An 11,338-nucleotide genomic window follows, 5' to 3' on the forward strand; every position below is an offset into this window, starting at 1 on the left:
AAGTGAAATATCTTTAAAAGCATAACAATTACACACAAAAAGAAGTCATGGTGGATCATTCCTGACAAAGATTAATATTTTGATATATGAGCACTCAAAAGAACAAGAAGTATGAAGACGTAGTTTGACTGCAAAAAAACAAACAAACAAAAACTATAAAGAGGAAAAAATAGAGTGGAAATGCTGACTCAGTGTTTACATAATCAAACTGCTAAAATTAGACAAAAGACAAAGGAAGGTATAAATCACTAAAACAGCAGGAGGAAAAAGTTAAAACTTTGCCATCAGAGTATTGATGAATCATTTCTCTTGATCTTGTGACACTCACATAAAGAGAAACGTTGTTTTTGTTCCAGAGATGTTTTGTAAGTTGAGATGAGCTCAGTGAGTCCTGACGCTCTGCCTGGAGTTGAACACTCATTAGCAGGAATGATCACTGCCCAGAACCATGGAACACTTAACATTTGTGACAACTCCGTTGCACAACAGTCAGCATCAGTTTCCCCCTCGTTGCTGCACCAAAGAATTCCAGCATGAAAACGCTGCTCTTACGCAACCTTTAAAGCTCAAAGCGCGCATCGTTTTCACTTCTGAACAAATCCGTAACAGAATTCTTGTCCGTTAGAACCAGGATTCCCTGGATGAGCAACAAAAGCATCATCATGTCCTTTAAAGGCTTCTACTTTAGGCCAAGATACAGCGATGTGTGCATTATTAAAAATAATTATAAAAACACAAGGTCAAGAGTTTTAATCCCATTTGGCAGCAGGGGCAGTTTTGCACCTGCAGTGTCTGACTCTGTGGGATAGTGTTGCACCACAAACAAAGCTCTGTTAATCACAGCTGAGCTCCACTAGACTGGAAAATGGTATTTCTGAATGTTTCTGCCATTTGGCACAATTTCCTCATTCTCATTAAATTTATCACTGAAGAATCAAACAAAAACGAACTGGACACCACAACTCGGGGCCAGGTTGTTACCATCGGTTCTTCAAAACATTATTTTACATTTCAATCAATACTTCTATAGTGCATGAATATAGTAAATATTTCTTTGAGTCACTTTAACATGTTGCCCTTTTTATATTTGTTTGTGAAGGTTTTGGTGAATGAGCAGCTGATCCTTGATTTTCTCACAGGAACCGAAGGACCCAACTACCTAACGACTGACCTACCTAATAATCTATCTACCTACTTATCTGTGGTATGTTTGTTTGCCTGTTGTGTTAGCAAAATATCTCATGAATTTGAATTAAACTCAGTAACCAGTTATTGGATGTGTATCTCAAACTGCCCGCCTCACACACAGTCAACCTGATTTAAGATGGCTGCCCCAGCTGAACACCCCTAGAAATGATTCAAATGGTTAAAAATTGGTCATTTTACAGATGTTGAGCTAAGATTTGGTGTGGTAGTAGCTGAGAGTCACCCTCATCATTTACTCTGAGCGGTAACAGATCACACATTATTGCTTAATGTTTTCAGGATTGGACCAAATCAGTCCAAACTTTGTGATTTTCTATAAGACGATCTTTGTTCTAAACTCGGGGGGGTGATATGCCTTCCTATTTAAATCTACAAACAGGCGATCCAAAAACTAAACATTATCATGGCTTCTGCAACAGGATGATAACGTTTGAATTTGGTTGTGATTGTCCACAAAAGTAAGATTTAAAAGAGAAATTTTGTGCAGACCTGAGAGGAAAACCAATCGATTTGGACAGAAATGATTTTTCATGAATACAGTTTGAGTTACTGTGCCTGATATGATGAAACTAAATCTATAAACAAATGTAAACATTTAAAATCTACACTTTAAACTTATTTCTTCTGCCTGATTTATCCCTCCGAGGCTGAAAGTGCATTCCACATCTGCAAGCTGCTCCAAAGACAAATAATGGAAATCATATGAGCGACAGGCTGGAATCAAACAGGGAGTGTAGAGAAAAACAGAGCACGAGCAGAAACTTCAGATAACTCTGACCAGACCCTGCTGTGGTTCAGTTTCTGATGTAATAAAAGGCTTGTTGTGAAGTTTCTGGGATTGTTTCAGTAATGTGGACCATAAATCAAACTGGGCTACAGAGATCTGCTCAAAGCATCAAACACTCAGGCTTAAATGACCAATAACCACATTTAATCCCGACCGGATTGGTGAGCTAACAGCTAGTCTGAACACGGCCAGTAGAAAGCTGCTGTCCTAAAATAATAATTATAATCATTTCATAGCTGCCCTAGTTTATGAATCATTACATCATCCGTTTTGTGTCATACAGTTTTTCTGTCAGAAGTATTGTGATGTTCCTGCAGTAGTTTTAAAATCATTACAGCTTCTAAATGAACCTAAATATGTTGTAAATATCTGCAAAGTGAACGTTTGTTTCCTGCTCGTCTGTTAATAAATCTAAAATTGTGTGTAATGGAAGCTGAAAATCATCCCAAACATACCTGGAGTGTGACAGGCTGGTACAAGATCTTTGTTAAAATCACTGGCCTGCAAGGTGGCGGGTGATATGCATTCCTTCGAGGAATGTTAGCTAAAAATAACGGGTTTGAGATTATTTTAACTGTTTTAATCCACTTTAATCTGCACACAGGCTAGCTGTTGGCCTATCAGGCAGGTTAGAATAAAACTGTTTGTTCAAAGAGCTATCTACAACAGGTAAGACGCTAACTGTTCAGATCCACAGAACCTGTCTTTATCAGATATAAACTTTCCATTTAATGTGTAGTGAGACACGTTTTGTCAACTTGTTCTTTTGTGTGTGCTGGGGAACCTTTAGGGAACCTGATCAACCTTTTTTTTTTTGATTGACAAGTACAAATGCACACATATAATTTAAACTCTGCCAACTTCTTTTTCTCACAAGTGAATCCTGTTTGGTTCACGTGATGCATTCGTGATGGGTAAACGTCTGGTCGCAGCAGCTGCTCCAAACCATCACACTCACAGAAATAACTTCTGCAGAAGACACCCCGTCACAACGGAGGCACTGCAGCCACACCTGCTCAGGTATCAGGAAGTGAATGTTGTTTAGTTTGGAGAGTGGTGGTGCAGAGGTTAGAGAAGGTGGGCCTGCGATCGGAAGGCCACCAGTTCGACATCATAATGTGGGTGAAAAAGGTGAAAAACCCACACCTGCCTCCACCCTCACTGACCCCACTCTGGGCCCCTGAGCAAGACCCTTGAGCTCCCATGAGTCCTCGTGACTCAGTGCTTTGACCTTTAAATAAATAAATTTAAAAATGACTAAAGAATAATTTGTAATTCACAGAGTGGGTCAACGCTTCAAGGTATTAATCTTTGCTCTTAAATTAATATTTTTAACATGAGGTTTATTTCCATCAGCTCCACTCCCACCAACACGACCACAAAAGCACCTGCAGAGGTGGAGGCTGGGCTCAGCTTGGGCCTGCTGGTTCCCAGGCCTTCTCCAGGGCCATCTTGTGTTTTATCATCAAGTCGTGCAGCAGCGATCGAGCCTCTCTGTTCACACCTTTGCTGCCACCTGTACAGGAAACAAAGATGACGATGTGAGGCTGAGATCAGCTGCCAGAGGCTACAGCCAGGAGGCGGCTACACACCTAAGGTGACTACTTTTATGGCTGAGCTCGCTTTCATTTCCTTCATCATCTCGTCGACCCTTTGAGACGCCCGCATCTTTGGTCTCACAGGCGGCAGCTCCTTTATCTGTGCCCAGGAAAAAAAAAAGGGGGGTACTGACGTTGTGTGATTTATTGGAATTTAAAAGCTTTGACATGCGTGCGAAAGCGTTTCTGAGTGGCAAAATGTCAAACCTTTTTTTCCCTCTCTCTGTAAGGAGTCTGGATGCTATCAAGCTTTGGTTTGGAGTCTCTGTAGACATTAAGATTCCTCAGTCTGTGCTCTAACATTCGAACAGCTGTGTGGATTCCTATTTGAGGAAAAGGAGAACATCACTGCTCCCCATGGGGGTAAATGTATACTCAAACTCCTGCATGTACAACACATTAAACAGCTGTAGAGAAACATTTATCGCTCCTCACCGATGGACTTGAGCACATCAGGGTTTGCTTTAATACCCTGAATTGTTTTGTAGCTTGTGGATTCTTCAGGACCGCTACTGTTTCTCAGCCTCTTTTGTGATGAAGAAAGCAGCTCAAACTCAGGCTCATCCTCTGCCTGGAAAAACAACATCATTCTTTTAAAAGTAGTTGATACTTCTTTATTCAGACAGGAGGGTTAGGTCACGTCACACCTTTTTGTAGTGTTCCTGTTACTTATGTTGGGATGAAAAGTGCGCTGCTGCAATGCGTCTGTCAATGTTTATGCAGACTATTGAGATCCTGTTTGTTCCTCCGATGCCATTAAAAAAACCTCTTTATAACTATTGCTTACTTGATCTTATTGCAACCATTCAAACTTTTAAGTGTTAAGAGCATTTAGGTAATGGTTGCTATGACTTTTGGGTCTATTTATGTTTTTTGAAATATTGAGCTTTATCTAAGCACCATTAAGGAAACGTTGTATAAGTTAGCAGCTTGGATTTGGTCCAACACTGCCCCCCTCTGACAACATTTTGTGGAGCTTCTGCAGACAGACTCCGTTAAACAGCAAAGGTCCAGAGATCACAGAACTATAGGTTATTCTTTCCAACATTATAAGTTAAAGAAGTCTATTTTTATGCAAATAAGCTGCTGCAGTGCAAACACAGCTTACAGCCTAAACATTTAGCATTAGCTAACACAGACATATAACTCAAGTACTTTGTACAAAGTACTTTGTACTTCTTAATGTTCAGCTTTTCTGCTGCCCCTTCCTTCTAAACAAACCTTAGTTAGGTTTTATCTTTAAATACATCTGTACTCGACTTCTTTGATTACAACATGAGAGTTGACATTTTCACATCATTTTAATGTTAAATTTCATTGTATTGCTAGATCTTGTACTATCAGTATCACTACTGCCCATTTCTAGGAGTGCTATTACTGTGCTTCCGGCTGTTTAGATATTTCTGCTTAATGATAGTAAAAAAAAAAAAAAAGACTGCAAATAAAACTATTTTGCATTTCGTACACACTTGTTTGTTTTTTTACAGAAAATGTGAATATTTTATTAACCTTTATTTAACCAGGCAAATCACAATGAGATCACAAGATTTATTTTGTCTAACATGCATGTTTTTGGACTGTGGGTGGAAACCGGAGTACCTAAAGAAAGCCCATGCAAACACGAGGAGAACAGAAAGACCCCAGGCCCAACCCGGGGCTTGAACCCTGGACCTTCTTGTAAGGCAAGTGATAACCACTGAGCCATCAGGCTGCCAGGATCTTCTTGTCACATTTCTTCCATGAGCCTGTGGTCCTGGGCCATCTGCAGCCATTATAGTCATGTCATCCATCCATCCATCCATCCATCCATCCACTATCTTTACTCACTTCTTCCTTTTCGGGTCACTGGTGCCCATGTCCAGCAATCACAGTGCGAGAGGCGGGGGACACCCTGGACAGGTCTCCAGTCCATCACAGGGACACATAGAGACAAACGAGACAAACAACCATTCACTCTCTCACTCACACCTAGAGACAATTTAAAGTTACCAATCAGCCTAACATGCATGTTTTGGTCTGTGGGAGGAAACAGGAGTACATGGAGAAAACTCACGCATGCACGGAGAGAACATGCAAGCTCCACCCAGAAAGGCCCCCAGTCGGGATTTGAACCGATGACCTGCTCGCTGAAAGGCGGCAGCTCTACCAGCTGTGCCACTGTGCTGCCCACGACTGTATATCTACGTATTTTAAAAATGTGTTTAGGTTCAATCAGCTGTTGACTCAGAAAACTGCCGTGTCACACTGCGACTGACAGTCTGTGAGTGAGTTGGGAGGTTGTGGAGGCAGGACCTTGGTGTTGATGGGACATCCCTAAATTCCTACTGCACAAACTCTGCTTCCAAAAATACATCATAGCCACTCTCAAATGGAAGGTAACGGGAGTTGCTTCATCATTCTTCATCTATCAATCAATCAACCTTTATTTATACAGGTAAATCCCATCTATGCTGAGTGTTAGCCTAGCATAGCATGAGATTTTGAGATGTTAGGTCATTGCTACATAAGGATTATTACTTTGACATACGCAAGTTATTTGTGACATTTCAGTCATGTTATGGTGTTTTGTTCACTTTAACAAATATTTAGCAACCCGGCATCGCTTGAGATGCCTCTAGGTGTGCTAAAGTACCAGATACGTGAAGAGGATGTTATTTTCTTACAGTCACATATCTCATTCCTGAAAGAACACACGGCAAGTATCCTGATGCATGCTCAATAATTCAGGTAGAAAAATCTAAAAAAAGTTAAGTCTGGTCCTCTGGACGGGTTCAAAAAACCCGGCAAGTACATAAATGGCAAGTAAACATGATGGCAAGTATATAATATGTAACACATATTAGAAGAGAAACTCCATACCTGAGTGATAAAGAAGTGTTTCATATTTTTATGGACGCTGGTGTTTTTGTCCTCCGATTGGGTCACTTCCTGGATAGTCTCTTCACATTTTTCATTCTGCGTTTGTGTCAGACAAACTGGATTCGTTAAAAATCGTCTTTTTGACACATTTCTGAGGTTTTCTTCCACCTACTATGCAAAAATATTTACATAGAAAATGGAATGACTGACAGACATCAGACTTCATCAGCAGAATGCCTTCCTTGGTTATATTTTGTTAGATTTAAATTCTCTCAAGCTTCCATGAAGAACCTGACCTTCCATTTCGGGTCAACGAACACTTGTAGAGGAAGCTTCTTGGCTTTTTGTTCGTTGTGTCGCTTTATCTCTATTCCTCGTCTCTCCTGGAGATAAAAAGTCAGGAGGGGCAAGCCTCCCGGGTTCAAACAAACAAAAAGTTTAACTCTTACTCACACTTTATTAACTCTTTAAAACAGTAGAACTACCTCTTTTCTGTGTGATCAATGGGTTGGAGTGAATCTGGATTTCTCTGAGCTTCGGGAACTGAGCGGCACCAACCAGAGCTTCTTCTGTGGAAATCTGATGACGACACACAAATGAGACATGCTAGATGTTTTCATCTTGTTTTTTATGTAGCGCAGCAGCACACCTTGTTCTCAGCTAAATTGAGATGCTGGAGTTCAGGTAGAGGCAGAGGGCGTCCTTTCCTGTCCTTGTCCCAGCTGTCCATCTGCAAGGTCTCCATTGTCTTCAGATATTCATCACTGTTCGTGTGGCCTGAATTAGGGAGCAAAAAATAAATAAAAATCACTACCTGTCAGGTTGTAAATCTTTATAAAATGTCAAGTCTCTCCTGAATGTTTACCTCCATCTTCAGCAGAAGACTGCCCAACGTTTGAACTGTCCCCCACTTTTATAAGTGGGACTGCAGAAATGCGATTCCCCTGCAGGTTTAGGTTCTGAAGCCTGGAAATGAGAGTTGACCCGTTCTGTGATTTGGGCCTGCGTTCACTAACACGCAGGAAATCTTTCTCAACATCACAAAAAAAGGTTAAATTGTGTCATCTGGACCAATTTCTTTAAGTGAGAAACGTTGTGTCCTCCATCCAGAGAACTTCTTCAGTCTGCGGCCTGCCAAAGAGATCTGTCCCTTAGGTAGTCTTCACTGCTGGAATCTCAATAGACTTTGCAAAACAATCAATCATCATTGGATGTTTCTGTGAGAAGCAAGTTGGCTACCTGGCCTAAAACATTTGATTGTTGCACGTGATGATTGTTTTGCATGTGTTAAAAGCCTATTGAGATTCCAGCAGGAGGTTGGATTGAAACACAGCAGTGAAGACTACCTATGGGACAGATCTGGTTGGCAGGCCGTAGACTGAGGAAGTCCTCTGGATAGAGGACGCAACGTTTCTCACTTAAAGAAACTGGTCCAGATGACACGATTTAACCGTTTTTGTCGTCATCTACCTGGATGATTGAGCTTACAAGCCTTTTCGCAGCATACCTCTTCAGGTTCGTCAGGCTGAAGAAGACATTGGAGGACAGCCTGTTGTTGTCGAGCAGCAGGACTTCAAGAGCTTCAAACTGTCTGACTCCCTCTTCAGCCGGCCTGCGGGACAAAATAAAATAACAAATAAAATGAGGATTTTCACAATAAGTGAATTTCACAACACCGTTAGATTTATAAAGTTTGAGCAAAAGCACAGAGATATTTTCAAAACTTAACCAGGATCAGAAAGGGAAACAGAGATAAATTATTTTGATATTTTCTGTCCTTAGGTGGAAATTCGGAGCACATGTGCACCTACTTTTGGCCAACTGCTGTAGAGTTTGGGTCCTAAATAAAAAACGTTTTAGTAAATAGTTCAACCATTAGTTATATGCTGAATGTTTTTATTAAAATACAATAACTGAAAGATAAAATAACTACAAACTATTTCAGGGCTGCAAAACATGATTTGTAAATTGTTACAACAGAAAATATAAAGAAACTGGTCCAGATGACATGATTTATTCTTTTTTTGTTATCTATCTGGATGATTGAGCTTACAAACCTTTTTTTTTAAACTGAAAATATGTTTGAGTGATGAAGTATTTTGTATAAATTGTTTAAAATAAATAAAATCTGGTCTTTGATGTAACACCTATAAAACAAAATGGCCCAAACACACTGAAGCTTCACCAGACTGTAAGCTGATTGTTATTTAATATTTTGGTGTAAAAACAGATTTTTACTTTCAGACGTCTTTATCAAGCAGCTTGTTAAAGCCTCACACGTGTGCGCTGCAAAATTTAAATCACTGTTTAGTAAAACTGTTGAAGCTGCTTTGGTTTTGACAGAAAAATACTTTTAAAAGCCATTTGCAGAGAAAAACATTTTTAATCTGTGGTTGGGTCTTTTTGTCTTCATATAATAAAAGTTATCACTGACTTGTTTAAATTAAAGTACTTACAGCTCAGCATGGTCGGGCTCTGAGGAAGCAAAGGTAAGAGGAAGACGATGGAGCTGATTTCCAGTCAGATGAAGGGTTCTAAGACATGGAAGCTGACCGAGGGAGACTAAACCCTGAGCTGATAGGTGGTTGTAGGACAAATCTAAAACCTGTGAGGGTTGAAACTCATTAGACGAAGACGAGTGGTGATTCTGCCTCTCTGTGCCGTTTCATTGTACCTCCAGGTGAGGGAAATCAGCAGCGTGAAATGACACGTCGTGGATTCCATTTAAAGACAAGTTGAGTTCTCTCAAAGACACAAAACAGCCGAAGGATCCTGGAGAAAAGAGCAAAGTGTTTCAGATAAAGACTAGAGACAGAAATAAAACCAGGCTGAAGATGTAGAACAATCACCTAAAGTGAGGGCGTTGATGGATGCGTCGACCTGAGCGACGTTTGTAAACAGCTTCAGGCCTTCTGGATTCACCTGTGCACGTTAGAGAAGGAGCTATGAGTCATGTTTTAGGTGGATAGGGGGCGGGGGTCAGAGGAGTCTGGACCCCATGAAAATCCCTGTTATTAAAAGGATCTCCAACAAGCTGGACCAACAGACCTAATTTGATAAACAGTTCATTCAGCTATAAAAACAAGTCAGTAAAAATACTGGAGGCTGTTTAGGTTTTATATATATTTTAAAAATTAAAGCATGCTTGTTGCCATTTTATTTATGCAGCAATGCATTCTGGGTAAATGACATAGACAGGTTGAGCTCCATTCAGCTTGAATGTTGATTTCAGTTCAATTCAGTTTATTTCTGTTGCGCCAAGTCCCAACAGAAGTCGTCTCAGGGCGCTGAACACAAACATTAATATATATAAAAAGTAAGTTAACACAATTTATCTGAGGAGCAGACTGCTTTGAATTTAACTCCATCAAACAACTCTCATCTTGAGCAAGCATGAAGGCGACAGTGGAAAGGAAAAACTCCCTCATGAGGAAGAAACCTCCAGCAGAACCAGGCTCAGGACAAGCTGGGTTTGAGAGGAACATGAAGGAGGAACAGACACACAATGGCAGGTCAAGAATCACATGTGAAGATAGAAATAGTATCAAATGAAAACTATTAAATTTGAACAATTCATTTAAGGAAATGAGGTCAATTTGTCCTCCAGTAGTCTAAGTTTAAGGCAGCATAACAATCCAACCCTAACTATAGGATTTATCAAAAAGGAAAGTCTTAAAACTGGACAATGTGTCAGCCTCATGGACAGAAACTGGAAGTTGGTTCCACAAGAGAGGAGCCTGATAACTGAAAGATCTTCCTCACATTCTGCTTTTGGAAACTCTAGGAACCACAAGTAAGCCTGCAGTTTGAGAGTGAAGCGCTTTGTTAGGAAAATATGGAACAATAAGATCTGTAATATAAGATGGAGCTAGGTTGTTGAGGGCTTTGTAGATTAGAAGTAAGATACTCCTACTAACTCCAGTTAAGACTCTGGCAGCAGCATTTTGGATCAACTGAAGACTTTTTAAAGAAGTATTTGGACACCCAGATAACAAACCATTGCAATAGTCCAGTCTAGACGTGACAAATGCATGAACCAGTTTTTCTGCATCATTTTTTTTAGACAAGATGTTTCTAATTTATGTTATGTAAAATATATATAGAATGTTATATTTGTTAAGTTTAACTTTAATTGGAACCGGAGCCCGTTGACAAAGAATGGAGAAATGACTCAGCTTTCATGTTAGCTCCAGAGCTAATAAATTAAACATCACAAGTTGATTGTTTTGACCCGTATTTTGTGATTCATTTTGAACTAATAAAAACTATAACTATCTTCACATGTTATGACTTTTTGTTCTTGACTCCTTGAGTTTAGTCTCCACTACAACCGATGTATGTCACGTTCCCATAATATACTCTGTCAGTAAAATAATGGTGATGTCCTTAAGTGAAAAATGTAATGAATATGTATAACTTTTTAAGTAATTGGAAATTCACGTGCCACAAACAACTAATAGAGAAATAACATATTAAAGCTTATATGTGCAGGTAATCAGAGATCCCTTTAAATCTTCTGGTTTAGTCCTCCAAGCAATGAAAGAGTTTTACGCCCTCGCCAGCAGATTAAACATTAGAGTAAAAGAGTTAAATGTCTCACAGAATTCAGTTTCCGCTCATTGATGTCAACGGAGCAGAGCTGGGAGGGCTCGTCAACAAAATGCAGCTGGAGCTACAAGAACAACAAAATAAATAAATTACCAGCTGCTCTGCCATTCTGACGGGCGAGTATTTCTGATCCCTACCAAGAAGTCTGCATCTAGCGTGGCTCCACGAGGAGCCTGGACGTTCTCGTTTCTATAGGTCTCCTTAGTTCTTCTGTGCATGTTTCTGTGTCTCTGCCACTCAGTCTTCCTGTGAGCCATGAGCCAGTGACCGACACCTGCAA

The 11,338-nt window shown here is 40.1% G+C and overlaps 1 protein-coding gene across 1 annotated transcript; it reads right to left on the bottom strand.

The window, feature by feature from the left end:
• Positions 1–3,577: 3,577 nt before the first annotated feature.
• On the bottom strand, positions 3,578–11,315 carry xrra1 (X-ray radiation resistance associated 1). Its single transcript, XM_037687569.1, has 14 exons — positions 11,196–11,315; positions 11,051–11,122; positions 9,300–9,372; positions 9,125–9,222; positions 8,907–9,055; positions 7,958–8,062; positions 7,316–7,416; positions 7,100–7,227; positions 6,933–7,029; positions 6,747–6,862; positions 6,451–6,618; positions 4,027–4,162; positions 3,799–3,914; positions 3,578–3,691 (listed from the first exon to the last, which is right to left on the bottom strand). Exons 1-14 carry the CDS (start codon positions 11,313–11,315, stop codon positions 3,578–3,580), a joined length of 1,593 nt encoding a protein of 530 aa, XP_037543497.1.
• Positions 11,316–11,338: the final 23 nt, after the last annotated feature.

The sequence above is a fragment of the Nematolebias whitei genome, chromosome 14 (genome assembly GCF_014905685.2).
Source record: "Nematolebias whitei isolate Nwh7 chromosome 14, NemWhi1, whole genome shotgun sequence".
NCBI lineage: Eukaryota > Metazoa > Chordata > Actinopteri > Cyprinodontiformes > Rivulidae > Nematolebias > Nematolebias whitei.

Coding starts and splice junctions, on each gene's coding strand:
- xrra1 (XM_037687569.1), bottom strand. CDS start 11,315: ATGGCTCACAGGAAGACTGAGTGGCAGAGACACAGAAACATGCACAGA. Junction 7,228..7,315: donor GTCTTCTGCTGAAGATGGAG/GTAAACATTCAG, acceptor TCCCTAATTCAG/GCCACACGAACAGTGATGAA. Junction 4,163..6,450: donor AACACTTCTTTATCACTCAG/GTATGGAGTTTC, acceptor TTGTTTTTCCAG/GCAGAGGATGAGCCTGAGTT.